This window comes from Carcharhinus amblyrhynchos, unplaced genomic scaffold (genome assembly GCF_965287045.1).
Source record: "Carcharhinus amblyrhynchos unplaced genomic scaffold, sCarAmb.v2.hapA chromosome_319, whole genome shotgun sequence".
NCBI lineage: Eukaryota > Metazoa > Chordata > Chondrichthyes > Carcharhiniformes > Carcharhinidae > Carcharhinus > Carcharhinus amblyrhynchos.
The window spans coordinates 86,648-105,362 of NW_027650059.1; the positions used below are offsets into that span (position 1 = coordinate 86,648).

At 50.8% G+C, this 18,715-nt stretch overlaps 1 protein-coding gene across 1 annotated transcript; it reads left to right on the forward strand.

Moving 5' to 3' along the window:
- The first annotated feature begins 5,123 nt into the window (after positions 1-5,123).
- Positions 5,124-9,308, forward strand: rps27.2 (ribosomal protein S27, isoform 2). Its single transcript, XM_080183518.1, has 4 exons — positions 5,124-5,217; positions 6,943-7,051; positions 7,318-7,428; positions 9,044-9,308. Exons 1-4 carry the CDS (start codon positions 5,212-5,214, stop codon positions 9,070-9,072), a joined length of 255 nt encoding a protein of 84 aa, XP_080039644.1. The 5' UTR covers positions 5,124-5,211; the 3' UTR covers positions 9,073-9,308.
- Positions 9,309-18,715: the final 9,407 nt, after the last annotated feature.

Below are 18,715 nucleotides of genomic sequence, written 5' to 3' on the forward strand. Positions count from 1 at the left end.
CAAATTGTCAATGTTTCCTTTGCTTTTACTAATTGATGATAATTCTATGGATATATAAATGAAGCATTTTCTATAACTCGCTATGAAAGATTCAGCGTGTATTAAATGTATTTAATCTTATTCACGGGGTAGCGAACAAGCCCGATTTCAATCTTGCAGCCTGCTGAGGTGAAGGAGGGCCACCAAATTGTCCCTTAGTGTACAAAGATGTGCGGGTTAGGTGGATTGGCCGTGCTAAATTGCCCCTTAGTGTCCAAAGATGTGCAGGTTAGGGTGGATTGGCCATGCTAAATCGCCCCTTAGCGTACAAAGATGTGCAGGTTAGGTGGATTGGCCGTGCTAAATTGCCCCTTAGTGTCCAAAGATGTGCAGGTTAGGTGGATTGGCCGTGCTAAATTGCCCCTTAGTGTCCAAAGATGTGTAGGTTAGGGGGATTGGCCATGCTAAATTGTCCCTTAGTGTCCAAAGATGTGTAGGTTAGGTGGATTGGCCGTGCTAAATTGCCCCTTAGTGTCCAAAGATGTGTAGGTTAGGGTGGATTGGCCGTGCTAAATTGTCCCTTAGTGTCCAAAGATGTGCAGGTTCTTGTGAAAATTCTGCACTCTCAACAATATCTTCACATCTTTCCTTAAGTGTGGCACCCAGAATTGGCACAATAGGGTGACATGGGGCGACATGGTGGCACAGTGGATTAGCACTGCTGCCTCACAACACCAGGGACCCGGGTTCGATTCCCGGCTCGGGTCACTGTCAGTGTGGAGTCTGCACGTTCTCCCCGTGTCTGTGTGGGTTTCCTCCGGGTGCTCCGGTTTCGTCCCACAGTCCGAAAGATGTGTAGGTTAGGAGGATTGGCCATGATATATTGCTCCTTAGTATTGGAGGATGAGCTGGGGTAAATGCATTTGGTTACAGGAATAGGGCCTGCGTGGGATTGCGGTAGGTGCAGACTCGATGGATCGAATGGCCTCCTTCTGCACTGTAGGGATTCTATGACTGTCAGAAGCTGCAAAACACATTAAACTTCAATTTGTCTTAAGTGATGTGTTGGGAAAAGGGAAAATTGTTTTATTTTTGTTTGTCAGAAGTTGCAAAACTCAATAAACCTCAGTTTGCGATCAGTAATGTTCCAGGGAGGGTGGCACAGCGGTTCACACTGTGCCAGGGACTCAGGTTCAATTCCCGGCTTGGGTGACTGGGTGGAGTCTGCACGTTCTCCCCATGTCTGTGTGGGTTTCCTCCGGGTGCTCCGGTTTCCTCCTACAGTCCGAATGACGTGCTGGTTAGGGTGCACCGGCAGTGCTAAATTCTCCCTCAGTGTGACCCGAACAGGCGCCGGAGTGGTGACTAGGGGAGTTTCGCAATAACTTCATTGCGGCGTTAACGTAAGCCGACTTGTGACAGCAAATGAACAATGATGTTAAAATTTCTATCCTGCTGAGTACAAGGTGGAAAGCTTTGACAGCATGTTGTAGGAAATTTACCACTTTGGAGTCAGACTTGGAGTTTTCAATAATACAGTTTAATTTCGGATACAAAGCTTCGGGAGAAAGCACTGGTACTTTGCAATACTTGGCAGCTTCCTTCTCAACTATACAATAGCAACTGATCATTTATATACCTTTCAGACAATAGGTAGTCCGGACATTAGCCGTTTAACACATTGTTATAGTTGACTAGACAGATCATGGTGATCGATAGTTAACACACTGTTACAATCAGACAGGTACAGACCATAGAAAATTACAGCTCAGAAGCAGGTCTTTTGGCCCTTCTTGTCTGTGCCGAACCATTTTTTGCCTAGTCCCACTGACCTGCACTTGAACCATATCCCTCCACACCCCTCTCATCCATGAACCCGTCCAAGTTTTTCTTAAATGTTAAAAGTGACCCCGCATTTACCACTTTATCCGGCAGCTCATTCCACACTCCCACATCTCTCTGCGTGAAGAATCCCCCCCGATATTCCCTTTAAACTTTTCTCCTTTCACCCTTAACCCTTGCCCTCTGGTTTTTTTCTCCCCTAACCTCAGTGGAAAAAGCCTGCTTGCATTCACTCTATCTATACCCATCAAAATCTTATACACCTCTATCAAATCTCCCCTCATTCTTCTACGCTCCAGGGAATAAAGTCCTAACCTATTCAATCTCTCTCTCTCTGTAACTCAGCTTCTCAAGTCCCGGCAACATCCTCGTGAATCTTCTCTGCACTCTTTCAACCTTATTTACATCCTTCCTGTAACTAGGTGACCAAAACTGTACATAATACTCTAAATTTGGCCTCACCAATGCCTTATTTAACCTCACCATAACACTCCAACCTTTATACTCGATACTCCGATTTATAAAGGCCAATGTACCAAAAGCACTCTTTACAAGCCTATCCACCTATGATGTCACTTTTTGGGAATTCTGTACCTGTATTCCCAGATCCCTCTGTTCAACTGCACTCTTCAGAGTCCTACCATTTACCCTGTACATTCTACTTTGGTTTGTCCTTCCAAAGTGCAATACCTCACATTTGTCTGTGTTAAATTCCATTTGCCATTTTTCAGCCCATTTTTCCAGTTGGTCCAAATCCCTCTGCAAGCTTTGAAAACCTTCCTCACTGTCCACTACACCTCCAATCTTTGTATCATCAGCAAATTTGCTGATCCAATTTACCACATTATCATCCAGATCATTGATATAGATGACAAACAACAGTGGACCCAGCACTGATCCCTGTGGCACACCACTAGTCACAGGCCTCCACTCAGAGAAGCAATCCTCCACAACCACTCTCTGGCTTCTTCCATTGATAGTAAGAAGTCTGACAACACCAGGTTTAAGTCCGACCTATTTATTTGATAGTAAACTTGCAAGCTTTTGGGGTTTGCCCCTTCGTCAGGCAAATGGAGAGTTCTGGCCTCAGACAGAGCATATAACAGCACAGACAGTTTACCAAGTTTTCCACGTCATTCTTCCATTGAGCCAGTGTCTAATCCAATTTACTACCTCCCCATGGGCAGTTAACATAGCATTGTTCATAGAATAGATATATTTGCTTTATCAGTGACTGGTTTCGATCTATACATTCAGTGATTGTTTTTGTTGCATTTATGTTCCCCTCAAGAGCTGATGCTATTATCAGTCTCTATTGTTCTGGGTCTGCCCTTATCTTTAAAGCGCCTCAAGCTCTGACTAGCATCTCTACAGCATCTCGGTTACTGCCTGTTTTAACTTTAAGTGACTGTCCGTGCTCAAAGCCAGTGCCAGCTTGATGTCTCTTCCCAGGTAACCGTTTTGTGTTGTTGGAGATGCCGGCGTTGGACTGGGGCAAACGCAGTAAGCAGTCCCAGGTTAAAGTCCAACAGGTTTATTAGCGCCACGAGCTTTCGGGGCGCTGCCCCTTCATCAGGGAGTTCGGATTACAAACAGGGCATATAAAGGCACACACTCAGATGACAGAATACTGATTAGAATGCGAGTCTTTACAGCTAATCAAGTCTTTAAAGGTGCAGACAGTGTGAGTGGTCTCTTTTAAGGTCAAACCAAATAAACAAACTCAAGTTAAAGCAGGACAAAGTAAAATGGGCAGCACCCCAAAAGGAATGGGAACAGCCCGAACAATCGCAAAAACAAAGTACAAAGGAAACTTAAAAATGTCAAATTAAAATGTGATTACTAGGGTCAATAATGCACCCCAGCCCCTGCGAGATAGCACTAAGCACAAGTTAAAGAGATGTGTATTGTCTCCAGACAGGACAGTAAGTGAGATGTTGCAAGCCCAGGCAAGTCATGGGGGTTACAAATAGTGTGACATAAACCAGGCAACCATTTTGTGTGCCAGGTAACCATTTATTTATTCTCCTCACTTCACAGCACATCCCTTTTATGTCGTTTGTTCGCCAGACTCAGTGCCATAAAAAAGAGGGAAGGGGAGAGAAGAACAGGGGAATGGAAGTGATGGGCTAGCATGGATGTGATGGGATGAATAGCCTCCAGGGTGGCTCTTTGGACTGGAGATTGTGAGAAACGCAGCTCACAGTTAAACAATTTAGTCAAGTCAAGTTTTGAAGGAGCAAGGTATTTTATTTAACGTTCTTGCAAGACCGGGTGTCCAATAAAATAGGCACACCTTACATAGATTTGCAGCACATTTTATACTTTTTTACAAGCATTGTAATGGCTTGGCAATGTGTTGTTCTCCCCTAATTGGTGGTCCCTGTCCCATCTATGTGTTGTCATTCCCCTATTGGCTCGAGGTGCCCCAAGTTTCCATCCCCTCTACTCCCCATCTAACAATGTCTTCTGTTATCACAAGAGTGCATTAGTAAACTCATCCATCTTATCCAACACTGTTACATGTCCAGTTCAGATTGGCGGTAATCAATCCTTTGCCAACTTAATCACTGCTGTCCCGACTATCTCAGTGACCTTTTTCCCCCTTTTATGCTTAGTTGTAGAAACAACACATCTTGTATACCATTTACTTTTTATAACTTGGACCCACACATCTGGTGTTATTCCTACACCACAGGCAGTCTTTTTATTGTCCCTGACTATTGCTCTGTTAGCAGCAGCGAATTTTATGCCCTATGTTCTTAAATATTTTTAAGAAGCGGGTTGATGGGTTCTTGATAAGAGAGGGGATTAAGGGTTATGGGGAGAGGGCGGGAATGTGGAACTGAGCCACGACAGATCAGCCATGATCTTATTGAATGGCGGGGCAGGCTCGAAGGGCTAGATGGCCTACTCCTGCTCCTATTTCTTATGTTCTTATGTTTGTGACTAAAATCACAGTTGTTTCCATAATGTGGGTTATCAATGTGCCTGACTATATCCAGTCTACGAAACTTTATGCTATTTTTCTATGGTGTACAGATATATGTTAACAGCATCTTTACATGTTGCTCACAAGATGATGGTGGATTATTAGTAATAAAATAATGTCAAGCAGGTGATAAGTGAGGGGTTTGAAAAAAAAGAGGGGTTTAAAAAAGAGGGGTGAAACAGAGATTAGGGTTCAATGGGTTAGTGTTGGCTTGACCTTCACAAAATGGCGGCCGGCCGCCGACGTGTAAGGTCCAGGCGGGACGAAGAGGGAGGTCGCCGACGTCATGCCGGAGGTGACGCAGAGGGTCTTCCTGCCCCTTGCGGGAAACCCCGTTATATCCGGGTCCCCTGGGCCGCCCCTTCCTTCTTTTGCACGTTAGCGAGCCAACACTCAAGATGCCTGTGAGTGTCCGCGGGCCGGCCGGAGGGGCAGGAACGGGGGGGGGGTAGTAAGGGCCCCCACCGGAGAAGTGGGGAGGGGGAGGGAAAGCGGGCGGAGGGTTTCGAGTCGGGCGGAGGTGGTTTATGAAGTAATATTTTTAATTTTAGATTAAAAGAAAAACAACTCACCGAGGACGACGAGGGGGAGCAAAGATGGCGGCTGCCCAACGGCTGCTGTGGCGCCGCGTGACGTTGCCCCTGGCAGCGCGAGGCTGGGCACCCCCCCCCCCGGGCCAATCGCCCTCCACGCTCCGTTACTCGGGGCGACGCCGCGAGCCCCGCCGTCACCCCGGGTAACGGCTCGAGATGGGGAGGGGGGCGGAGGGAGGAGACGGCCTTGAGCTCCCCACCTGTCAATCAAAGCGCTGCCGTCACCTCGGGCAAGGGCTCGAGGTTGAGGGGAGGGGAGGGGTCTAAGGCTGTCTCGCCTTAGGCCCCTCCTCCACCCCCCCCGCGCCGTCACCCCGGGCAACGGCTGGAGAGTGGGGGCGGGGGGGGGGGGGGGTGAGGAGAGGAGACGGCCTTCTGCTTCCCACCTGCCAATCAAAGCCCCGGGCAACGGCTCGAGATGAGGGAGGAGGCGGCGGATTTCTGATCCCGACCTGTCAATCAAATAGCCCCACCCCCCGGTCCGTCGCCACTGGCAACGGTTGTAGGCGGACGGGGTAGAGGCAACCCGTGGCCGCCCTCCCACCCCGGGTCCTAGTGCCCGCTCTCAAATGATGCAGTTTGGGCTCGGGTTTAAAGGGACAGTGTCTCCTCCCCCTCCCCCCTAGGGGGCAGGGCATTTAACCGCGGTGGGGGGGCAGGGGAAGCTGGAAGTCATCTGTAGCCTTGGAATTAGTTTTGCCAAAGTCACTTAAGGGCTTTACAGACTGGGGTATTAGGGGGTAACGTGGTGGGTTAGCGCTGCTGCCTCACCGCGCCAGGGACCCGGGTTCGATTCCCGGCTCGGGGTCACTGTCTGTGTGGAGTCTGCACGTTCTTCCCTGTCTGTGTGGGTTTCGTCCGGGTGCTCCTGGTTTCCTCCCACAGTCCGAAAGATGTGTGGGTCAGGGTGGATTGGCCGTGCTAAATTGTCCATTAGTGTCAGAGGGATCAGCAGGGTAAATATCTGGGGTTACAGGGATAGGGTCTTGGTGGGATTACTGTTGGTACAGGCTCGATAGGCCAAATGGCCTCTCCCTCCACTGTCGGGATCTTATGGAAGGTCTATAATTCTGTCCACACCCTGTATAGGGCTTTACAGACTGGGGTATTTACTGTCCACACCCTGTATAGGGCTTTACTGAACTGTATATTTATCTAAGGCTTCCTGCCCCTTGTTTTTGTGACGTTTGCTCCCTGAAGATTAAATTGCAGCGTTTGTATTTTCCACCTGCTGCCTTGGTATTTGTCTGCTGAAACTGTACAGTGACACAGCAAGGAGCTTTGTGACTCCACGAGGTGTGTCATGTTGCCCGATCTTGCGATCGTGCTGTACTGGCGATGACCTCCCCGATGTTACTCTTCCCCAGTCAATAATGCATGGCCCCAGCGTTGATTCCCCCAGCCCTAACTGCCCCTCGAACTGAGTGCCTTGCTTGTTCAGAGGGGGGTAGTTACAAGTCAGGTGGGGAGTGTCAGGAGGGGGGCGACTAGTAAATACCAGTCAGTAAACTCACCCTCTCGATTCTCTCGTTTCAGCTGGCAAAGGATTTGTTGCATCCGACTCCCGAGGAGGAGAAGAGGAAACACAAGAAGAAGCGGCTGGTGCAAAGCCCCAACTCCTACTTCATGGATGTCAAATGTCCTGGTGAGTGTCTCTCCCCCCTCCAATCAGCCTTTGACTCTACACAAACCAGGGATCCCACCTCCATCCAGCACGCAAGAGGAATGGCAGGCATTTATCTTACTGCTCAGGGACACTTGGGAGAGGAAACTACCTGTCCTGGGAGTGTTTTGGGGGGGACAGTGTAGAGGGAGCTTTACTCTATCTAACCCCGTGCTGTACCTTGTTTGCTAATGTGGCTGATAGCTGCCTTGTCCTGTGCATTCCTGACTTGTGTTGCTGTTTCTCAGGTTGCTACAAAATCACGACAGTTTTCAGCCACGCACAGACGGTTGTGCTATGTGTTGGGTGTTCCACTGTGCTTTGCCAGCCCACCGGAGGAAAAGCCAGGTTAACAGAAGGTGAGTGCCTTTTATTCTTATCATTCTTTTGAGGGGCACAGGTGTCACTGGCTGTGATTCCCCACGTGGTTGAATAGCCATGGGAGTGTGCATCAGGCTTGCAGTAGTCCCAGCATGCGGCCTTGCCCCAGGTGCTTCAGACCAACCCCGCCCCAAGCACTTGGGTCTTTTTCAATTCACAGCCTGTGTCTGTGAAGAGGGGCACAGTGTCAGGGGGAGCTGAGTGTTGGCGTGTGCTGGAGCTCTCAGTGCAGTGTAGATGTGCAGGAGGCCAATGCCACTCACCTTATAAGTTGTAGCTTGCAGCACACCAGGGGGCCATTTGGCCTGCCCACCCTGAAAGAGTGGCTCTCCTCACACCCTCATTCTGTTTAAGTTTAAAGTTTGTTTTATTAGTCACAAGCTTACATTAACACTGCAGTGAAGTTACTGTGAAATTCCTCTAGTCCCACACTCCTGTTCGGGTACACTGAGGGTGAATTTAGCACATCTTTGGACACTATGGGGCAATTTAACATGGCTAATCCACCTAACCTAACACTGCAATGGAGTTACTGTGAAAATCCCCCTGTCACCACACTCCGGTGCCTGTTTGGGTACACTGAGGGAGAATTTAGCACGGCCAGTCCACCCTAACCAGCATGTCTTTCAGAGTGTGGGAGGAAACAGGAGCACCCAGAGGAAACCCACAGGGAGAACACGCAGACTCCACACAGACAGTGACCCAAGCCGGGAATCGACTCTAGGTCCCCGGTGCTGTGAGGCAGCAGTAAGACGTCTCATAACTTGCTAACCACTGCACCCCTTGCTGCTCCCCCTCTGTCCCCACTCCCTTGCCCTCTCTCCAGTAACCCTGTGAATTTTCACATCAAGGAATGATGGAGTTTGAGCAAAACAAGTGGGCAATTGGAACTGGCTTAGGGGTTTAAAAAAGAGTGGCAGGGACAAGTTTGGGCCGAAGGGCCTGTTTCCATGCTGTAAACCTCTATGACTCTTAAGATCGTGGCTGATGTGACCTCAAATCTGCATCCCACCTGCCCAATTTCCTTCCACCCCCACCCCCTCGTTAATCGAGAATCTACCTTGCTCTGCCTTCAAAATATTCAAACACTCTGCTCTCACCCCCTTTCAAGGCGTTGAATAGAAGATAGGAGCAGGAGGTGGCCATTCAGCCCTTCGAGCCTGCTCTGCCACTCATCACCATCATGGCTGATCATCCAACCAAATAGCCTAATTCTGCTTTCTCCCCATTTGCCGCTCGCTGTCTCCAATACTTGTACACCTTTCCTTATAAGAATGAAACATGACTCTCCAGTGGGGAGCAGGATGGGTGCTCTTTAACATAACTCCCTTTCCTTTATCCTCTCTGCCCCTATGTAAAAACCCAGGATGCTGTAAGCTCAGTTGCCCCTTGTGCAATCTGTTCATTTGTTCACACAGCAGCACAGGCACCTGGGGGCAAAAGGCAGCCTCGAATAAATCCCAGTGGGGAATATGGGGAGAATGTGGGACTCGCTCCCAATGGGAGAGCGGTAGGGGTTTGCGGGACTTGCATTTGCCTGGTGTCTGTAGCAGCGTGTTTTTCAGTTTTTTTTCTCTCTCTCTCTCTCCGCAGGCTGTTCCTTCAGAAGAAAGCAGCACTAAAGATGACAGTTGGCATTTGAGGGTGGGTGAGATGCCACCCAGCTGGGCATCATGAGCCTGGCTGGGGGGGCACGGATCTGCTTCCTGGGGGTGTGGATGGCAGGATGGAGCTGGGGGAAGTGCAGGGTGTGTGCCCATGTCCTCGAGCCTCACCCACCTGCTTTCTAGAAACTTTTTTGGACCCTCTTGCTGGTATTGAGTTTTGTTAGAATTGTCAAATAAAACAACATAATGTATTGGGGCTTTTAACCTGTGGCTTCTTTATAGCAGTGCTTCCCTACAGCCTGGGTGAGTGAGTGAGTGCCCCACCCCCCTTCATCAGAGTGGGCCACAAATAGGGCTTATTCACCAACTGTGAATAAGATTTAATACACCCTGAATATTTCAAAATGGGTTATCAAAGATGCTTCATTTATATGTTAACAGAATTATCACCAACTTCAAGTGGTAGAAGTAAAATAAATATTTACACTCTGGATACAGAGGGAGTGCATGTTGATTGTGAATAATCAGCACGCACTTCACTCCCCCTTTGCTTTATGTCTGAATTGCTTCAGTCAGACTGGTTTGAAAAAAGAAAAATACATGGAGGGAAATTGGTGAAATGTGGCAACCCCTGCTGCATGAACAACAGTCAACAAAATGTCTGGCAAGGCTGCACTGGGGGCTCCCCAGGTCACCTGCCACTGATCTGATCTGCAGGCCTGGTGTTGAGTGGCATGGGGCTCTCACTCTCTCCCTCACTCCCACACTCACACAGGAAGTTTTGAGAGCTGGAAAGGGCTGTCTGCCAATTTCAAAATCCCCTGGCACACATTTAAAAAGCTTGGCTCGGGTGACAGCCTGCCCAGCAGGTGGGGCTCGCTCCTGAAGGCAGTGTTTATACTATAGTCTAAAGTTTGTTTCTTCTTCACAAGAAGGCTTACATTAACACCATAACGACCACACTGTGGTGCCTCTTTGGATACATTGACAATACACCCTAACCAGCCTGTCTTCCAGACTGCGAGGAAACCGGAGCACCCGGAGGAAACCCATGCAGACTCCACACAGACAGTGACCCGAGCTGGGAATTGAACCCAGTTCCCTGGTGCTGAGGCTGCAGTGCTAACCCACTGTGCCATCCTTGGGGCTTCCCAGTGGGGGAAGAATGTGGGACTTGCTCCCACAGGGAGCAGGAGAGAATGGGACTTGGTCCCATACAGAGGAGTGGGGGAGAATGTGGGATTCGGTCCCACGGGGAGAGAGGTGGGAGAATATCAACACAACAGAGGAATAGAGGCATATGGGGGTGAGATGAAGAGGGGCAGGGAAGGGTGTGGAGCAGGACTGGCCTTTTAGCCTCTGCCTCCCAATCCTGACATATTGAGTGAATAAGTGGGACCTGACGCTGGTCTGGATTAGTGAATGGGCCACAGATTGGCATCTGTAAGCCATGCCATTCACCTGTTCAACCAGGATCTGCTGTTAAAATGTATTTGGTAAGCATTGCCAAACAGTCCTGACTCTGCACTGTGTGATGATTAAAGCCATCACAAACAATTGTGGGTGAAGAAGACACAGATGTCATATAGTAAGACTTTGGCTAATTTACACTGTCTGACTAATCCTGATCTTACAAGCCAAAACTCTCCTGCCTAGCTCACTCTATTCCACCCTCTGAACTCAATCCAAACCTCAGCTACCCCTATCCTAAGTTGCAATGTCTCCCCATTGACATTCAATGGTGTTGACCATCACTGAATTCCCCCCCACAATCAACGTCCTGGGGGTTACCATTCACCATCACTGAATTCTTTCCTCCCCCAACCACTATCAACATCCTGGGGGTTACCATTGACCAGAAACTGAACTGGACCCAGCCATATAAATACTGTGGCTCCCAGAGCAGGTCAGAGGCTGGGAATCCTGCAGAGAGGAACTCACCTCCTGACTCCCCCCAAAGCCTGTCCACCATCTACAAGGACATAAGTCAGGAGTGTGATGGAACAATCTCCACTTGCCTGGATGAGTGCAGCTCCCAACAACACTCGAGAAGCTCGACACCATCCAGGACAAAGTAGCCCCAATCGACACACTGCCCACAGACATTCACTCCCTCTGCAGGTAAGGCAAACACGTATGTGTGAAGGTTGGGATTTGATCAGGATTTGACTTTTGTGATGCCTCCTTCAGTCAAACAGCTTGCCAATAGTCATCGCCTTCAGAGAGACTGCTGTTTGGAACTCCGATTTCAGTATTTATCTGTCTGTGAGACATGGGCGTCGCTGGCTAGTCCAGCATTTATTGCCCATTCCTAGTTGCCCTTGGAGGGCAGTTGAGAGTCAACCACATTGCTGTGGCTCTGGAGTCACATGTAGGCCAGACCAGGTAAGGACAGCAGATTTCCTTCCCTAAAGGGAACCAGATGGGTTTTTTTGACAATGGGTCATCAGTAGATTCTTAATCCCAGATTTTTTTTATTGAATTTGAATTCCACCGTCTGCTGTGGTGGGATTCGAACCCGGGTCCCCCAGAACATTAGCTGAGTTTCTGGATTAAGTCTAACGATAAAACCACGAGGCCATCAACTCCCCATCATGTATTTTAATGTGACTATATTGGTACAGTCATGCAATACTATAAATGTGTCAGCAGATGGCACTGAGGGGCCAATGAGCTGTACCTGTCCTGGGAGTGTTTGATGGGGGGACAGTGTAGAGGGAGCTTTACTCTGTATCTAACCCCGTGCTGTACCTGTCCTGGGAGTGTTTGATGTGGGGGACAGTGTAGAGAGAGCTTTACTCTATCTAACCCTGTGCTGTACCGTCCTGTGAGTGTTTGATGGGGGGGGACAGTGTAGATGGAGCTTTACTCTGTATCTAACCCCGTGCTGTACCTGTCCTGGGAGTGTTTGATGGGGGACAGTGTAGAGGGAGCTTTACTCTGTATCTAACCCCGTGCTGTACCTGTCCTGGGAGTGTTTGATGTGGGGGACAGTGTAGAGGGAGCTTTACTCTGTATCTAACCCTGTGCTGTACTGTCCTGTGAGTGTTTGATGGGGGGGACAGTGTAGATGGAGCTTTACTCTGTATCTAACCCCGTGCTGTACCTGTCCTGGGAGTGTTTGATGTGGGGGACAGTGTAGAGGGAGCTTTACTCTGTATCTAACCCCGTGCTGTACCTGTCCTGGGAGTGTTTGATGGGGGACAGTGTAGAGGGAGCTTTATTCTGTATCTAACCCCGTGCTGTACCTGTCCTGGGAGTGTTTGATGTGGGGGACAGTGTAGAGGGAGCTTTACTCTGTATCTAACCCTGTGCTGTACCTGTCCTAGGGGCAGATTTGATCAGTGCCTCTTAGATGTATGGTCAAATCCAGGCAAGAACGACCCAAATCCGTGAAAGCTGCAATTTTTAAAAATTAATTCATGGCGTCGCTGGCTGGGCCAGCATTTATTGCCCATCCCTAGCTGCCTCTTGAGGAGGTGGTGGTGAGCTGCCTTTTTGAATCGCTGCAGTCTGTGTTCTGTAGGTCAACGCACAATACCGTTAGGGGAGGGAATTCCAGGATTTTGACCCCAGCGACTGCGAAAGTACAGCTGATATATTTCCAAGTCGGAGATGGCGAGAGGCTTGGGGTGGTGGGGGGAGCTTGCAGGTGGTGGTGTTCCCCACGTGTGTGCTGAACCCCCACCCCCCGCACTCTTGTCCTTGTGGATGGAAGTAGTTGTGGGTTAGGGAAGAGTCTGGAACGTCTTAAGTCTTTGACGGAGTAGGGGGCCAATTGCGAGTCTTGATGTTTGATGGCGAGCTGTGCGAAGGAACTAGAGTGAATTAGCAGTGCAGAAAACGCTTTATTAAACTCAAGCCTGTTAGAACAGCTACATTTTGGTCCTTCGATACTAAAAAAAAATTTAAAAAAAATCAAAATAGTACATCATTCTTTTTAAGAAAAAAAACACATCATGTTCCAGCAAATTGAACGATTGCGAGGACAGATTCAGACAGTTAGGTTTGTGGTTGGAGATATCTAACCTTCCCGGGGCGGGGAGGTGGGTCCAGTTAAATTTAATTTTTCTAATGTTTGAAATAAATATCTGTCATATATTTCTGAGCTGTATTACAAAAATATCACAACCGCTTCATTTAAAAACAAAACAAAAAATAATGATTTCAGGTCGAGACCTCACCAGGCGCCTGGGGGTTTTATTTGCAGGTGTTAAAATGTGGAAGCAATGTGGGGAAGGGTGGTGGTGAGGATCGAGAGAGAGAGAGAAAAGAGTGATAGTTATATGGTGATGGATTTGGGAGTGGGGGAGAGAGAGAGGGAGAGATGGCGCATAACGTTGGCTGGTGTCTGTCTGTTCCTAATGAGCCCTGAGTATTTCCCCCACCCCCAACTCACACGGGGCAGGGTGCAGAATAAGACTGGACAGTGGCACCCCCTTGACTCTCCTCAACAAGGGATTTCACTCCCCCCTGCCCCCCAACTCTGTCCCTGCATCCCCGCCCAGGGGTCATCTGTTAGTGTGCTGGACCCTGGGCGTCCGTCCACCACCCCTCTCTCTCTGCCTCCGCTCCTGTTGTCCCCATCTGGAGAATGTTTAGCACAGAGCGGGAGAGCGGGCAATTTAATACACTTTACCCCTGTGCGAGCCACTCACACCCTCCGCACAGTCCAATCTCCGGCTCAATCCAATGGGCCCGTGCTTTCCAACTCAACGGGAGCGGGAGGGTAAACACAAAACTGTCTGAAATAGTCACAACTCCGAACTGGAGAGGTGTTGGGCGGGGAGGGTTTCTGTTCTGGATCGATCTCGACGCTCTACTCCACAGATTCTCGTCAGTGCAGAAGAAGGTTCCCCCCACCCCCCCTTTCACCTCTGCACATTTGGCACAGCCAATCCCCCTAACCTGCACATCTTTGGACACTAAGGGACAATTTAGCATGGCCAATCCACCCTAACCTGCACATCTTTCAGACTGTGGGAGGAAACCGGAGCACCCGGAGGAAACCCACGCCAACATGGGGAGAATGTGCAGACTCCGCAGACAGTGACACAAGCCGGGAATCGAACCCGGGTCCCTGGTGCTGCGAGACAGCAGTGCTAACACACCGTGCTACCGTGTCTGGCACAGAAAGAAGTCTGATAACATCCAGGGTTTAACTCCACATCATGAACTACCGTGTCTGGCACAGAAAGCTGTGAAGCGATTGGTGGAGCTTGCTGTTGGCGGGGAGAGATAGTGGAGGGGGGAGGGAGGTGGGCACCCGATGGGGTGGACTCGTCGCTCGAGAGGCCACACGTCATTCTCGGGACCAGGATGAGGTTCGCTCTCCCTTCTGGCGTTCCCTAGCGCCTTGGGTGGAGGTCACCCTGCAGTGGGCAGATCGTGGCGGGGTTACTGGGAGGCAGAGGGCGTTTGGCAGACTCAATCCAGTCCCCGACAGGCACAGGGACCACACTCCACCAGAGTCTCACGCATTGGCACAGGTTACTTGACAGGAGCAGTGTCAGGGCAGGGGGGGTGGTGGGGGCAGGATTCTGTCTCAGTCGGGCTGAAGGAGTGGCAACGGACTTGCTGCATAGGGACAAGCACAGAAAGGACTGTCAGTGATGCCTCAGCGCACCAGCACTGGCAAAACCCCCCCCCCCCCCACCCCCACCACCTCTTAGCGGGAGGAGGGAGGGGGAGGGAAGAGATAGAGCACCCCCCTGCCTCCCTCCAACAACAGGGTCCAAATCTCTCTTCAACTTACTCATCTCAGAGTCACTGCTTCACATGGGGAGAGGGAGAGGGAGGGGGAGAGGAGGGAGAGGGAGGGGGGAGAGGAGGGAGAGGGAGGGGGGGAGAGGAGGGAGAGGGAGGGGGGGGAGAGGAGGGAGAGGGAGGGGGGGAGAGGAGGGAGAGGGAGGGGGGGAGAGGAGGGAGAGGGAGGGGGGGAGAGGAGGAGAGGGAGGGAGGAGGGAAGAGGGGGAGGGGAAGAAATAGGGAGGGGGGGAGAGGGAGGGGAAGGGGGGAGAGGGAGGGGAAGGGGGGAGAGGGAGGGGAGGAGAGAGGGACAGAAGGAGAAAGGGGGAAGGGAGGGGGAGAGGTAGAGAGAGAGGGGGATGCAGAGAGGGAGAGGAGGGGGGAGAGGGAGAAATGGAAAGTGAGAGAGAGGGGGAGATGAAGGAGGGGAGAGAAGGGGAGTGAGAGGGAGGAAATGAAGGAGGAGAGCGAGAGAGAGGAGGCAGGGAGAGGGAGGGTGAGAGTGAGGGTGAGAGGGAAAGGGGGAAAAACAAAGGGGGAGAGAGGAGGAGGGGGAAATGGAGGGGTTGGGGGGGGCAAAGGAGGCAGGGAGAGAGAAGTGAGGGTCAAGAGGGAGGCAGAGGGGCTGAGACAGCGAAGGGGAGGAGAGGAAGAACAGAGAGAAGTGGGGGGGGGAGATTTGGAGGGGCGAGAGAAGGATTGGGAGTGGGACAGACAGTCGCAACCAACTGGAGCTAGATTCTGATGGGGTAGTTCAAGTTTCCAGTCAGTGGACCCGGTGACGACCCCCCAGTGGCTCTTTGTGAGGGAGGGGAGTGGGGGAGAGAGGGGCCTCACTCTGTAGAGTTCTTTAAACAGCTGGATTCTCCAGCAACCTGAGCCTGCTGTCCAAATCCTACTCCCACCCCCCACCCCCCCCCAGTACAACGTCCTGTCGAGGGGCTGGATGGTGGGGGGGTGTGGGAATCGCCCCCACCGGCGATTCTCCCTCCCGCCTCCGCACGAGGGGTGGAGGTGATCAGACGCACAGCAATCCAGACCCTCGGGGAGTTGGGCGGGGGGGGGGGGGGGGGGGGTAACAACATGTTATTATCGCGTTAATCGAAATATTCGGATCCCCCCCTGCGGAGATTCCCCGTCGCCGAATACTCCGTCCCTGCTCCCCTCATCCCGCACGGTGCCAGTGCGGGTGAGCTGAGATTTGGCACGGTTGTGGGGGAGGGCGGTGTTACAGAGCGGAGGGAGGACGATGGTGATGGAGTGTTGGGGGGGGGGTTTGAGGCGAGCGAAATCGAGGCAAAGCCAGGCGGCGGGGGCGGGGGTGGGGGTACGGCAACACTTCACAAATCGTGGAGCTCCAGTAAGGTTTGATCCAACATCCGGTGCATATTGACATTCTCTTCTTTGGTCTGAGAGAGTTTATCTGCGGGGAGAGAGCGGGGAAACAAAAGGCCGGTTACGGTGGGCAAATAGATCGGTCAAACGGTGACCCAACAGCGAACGCAACCCCCACCCCCACCCCACCCCTCCTTCTTTACAGGATATCAACTGGTTTCAGACAATCAGCGTTGTGGGATCTTTCTGTCCAGAGGTAGAGCCTTTGGAGAGGATTCCTAAGATATCCAAAGAACGGTCCAGCACAGGACCAGGCCCTTCGGCCCTCCTGCCCCGATCAGGTTGTCCTATCCCAATCCCCCACCTGTATCCCTCTATTCCCAGTCTGTTCATGTGTCGATCCAGATACGTCTCGTGTATCTGCCTCAAACACCTCACTTGATTTATTATTGTCACATGTATTGGGATACAGTGAAAAGTATTGTTTCTCGCGCACTATACAGATATAGCATACCGTTCATAGAGTGCATAGATTTGATTTATTATTGTCACGTGTATTGGGATACGGTGAAAAGTATCGTTTCTTGTGTGCTATACAGACCCTTCATAGAGTACATAGATTTGATTTATTATTGTCACATGTATTGGGACACAGTGAAAAGTATTGTTTCTTGCGCGCTATACAGACAAAGCATACCCTTCATAAAGGAAAGGAGAGGGTGCAGAATGTAGTGTTACAATCACAGCGAGGGTGTGTAGAAAGGTCAGCTTAATGCGAGGTAGGTCCATTCAAAAGTAAGTTTTTAGGGGTAAGTTTTTCACTCAGAGGGTGGTGGGTGAGTGGAATCGGGTGCCGTCGCTGGTGGTGAAGGTGGATTCGATAGGGTCTTTTGAGAGACTCTTGGATAAGTACATGGGACTTAATAGGATTGAGGGTTATAGGTAAGCCTAGTAGGTAGGGATATGGTTGGTGCACCTTGTGGGCCAAAGGGCCTGTTTGCGCTGTAGTTTTTTCTAAGTTCTATAAGTCTGACGGCAGCAGGGAAGAAGCTGTTCTTGAGTCGGTCGGTACGGGACCTCAGACTTTTGTATCTTTTTCCCGATGGAAGAAGGTGGAAGAGAGAATGTCCGGGGTGCGTGGGAGGGGGGGGTCCTTGATTATGCCGGCTGCTTTTTCCCCGAGGCAGCGGGAAGTGTAGACAGAGTTAATGGATGGCCCTGAGGCGGGGCAGGGGGAGAGAGACATGGGTTCAAATCCCACCCTGGGCAGCTGGTGGGAATTTAAATCCGATTAATAAAAATCTGGGATTGAGAGCGAGTCTCGGTAACGGTGACCGTGACAACGATCATTGATTATAGTAAAAGAAACACATCTGTTTTTAGTTTATTTATTAGTGTCACAAGTTGGCTGACATTAACAGTGCAATGAAGTTACTGTGAAAATCCCCTAGTTGCCACACTCCTGTTCGGGTTACACTGAGGGAGAATTTAGCACGGCCCAATCCACCCTAACCTGCACGTCTTTCGGACTGTGGGAGGAAACCCACGCAGACACGGGGAGAATGTGCAGGCTCCGCGCAGACAGTGACCCGAGACGGGAATTGAACCCGGGTCCCTGGCGCTGTGAGGGAGCAGTGCTAACCCACTGTGTCACCGTGCTGCAGGGAATCAAACCCGGGTCCCTGGCGCTGTGAGGCAGCAACGCTAACCCACTGTGCCGTTCCAGGGTTCACTAATAGCCCCTTTAGGGAAGGAAATCTGCCGTCCCTATCCAGCCTGGCCTCCCCATGCATACACAGCAATGTGGTCGACTCTCAACTGCACCCCGCCCCCCCCTTTCTAAAACATCCTGAGCGACACACTCAGTTCAAGGGGGCAATTGGCGGGGGGGCAATTAGGGACAGGCAATAAATGCCGGACTTTGTTGAGTGATGCCTTATATCATCGTGAAAGATTATGTCAGTAAGGGAGAAAGTGTTTCCCCACTGAGCAGGAGGGTGGGTAACCAGAGGGGATACAGATTGAAGAGAATCGGGGCAAACTGGAGGGGTGGGAGAGATGAGGAGAATATTGATCTAAACGTAGTAAGTTGTTGTGATCTGGAAGGCGCTGCCTGAAAGGGCGCAGGTTCAATTGGAACTTACAAAAGGCAGAGCTGGGGGCAATACTGGAAGGGTGGAAATTTGGATAAATGTGGTATGGGACAGAGGGGGGTGGCTCTTTTGGGACTCTGGATTCCCCCTGCGCTGTAGGAATCCTGGAGATAATGGGATCTGGGCTCATTTCCGGTCTGTAGCTCCCCTTTCGGTCACTGTACCCTCAGTGGGGATCTTACAGAAGAGACGCTACAGACAAGGGGGAGGCTCTCTCGGGGTAATGAGTAAAAGCTGGCCATCGCAACATGTGTGATTTTAGTTCAGCTAAACCGTGCTGGCTCCCAGAAAAGATTGAGACACGAGAACTCCTCCTGGTGCGATATTGTGTAATACCTACCCCTACCCCAACACCGAGGGAGCATCGGTGCTGAGGGAGCGCCGCACTGTGGGAGTGTCGGTGCTGAGGGAGCGTCGGTGCT

Excerpts from the sequence above, each read along its gene's own strand:
- rps27.2 (XM_080183518.1), top strand. Across the intron at positions 7,052-7,317 it reads CATGGATGTCAAATGTCCTG|GTTGCTACAAAATCACGACA; the intron begins GTGAGTGTCTCT and ends GCTGTTTCTCAG. Across the intron at positions 7,429-9,043 it reads AAAAGCCAGGTTAACAGAAG|GCTGTTCCTTCAGAAGAAAG; the intron begins GTGAGTGCCTTT and ends CTCTCTCCGCAG.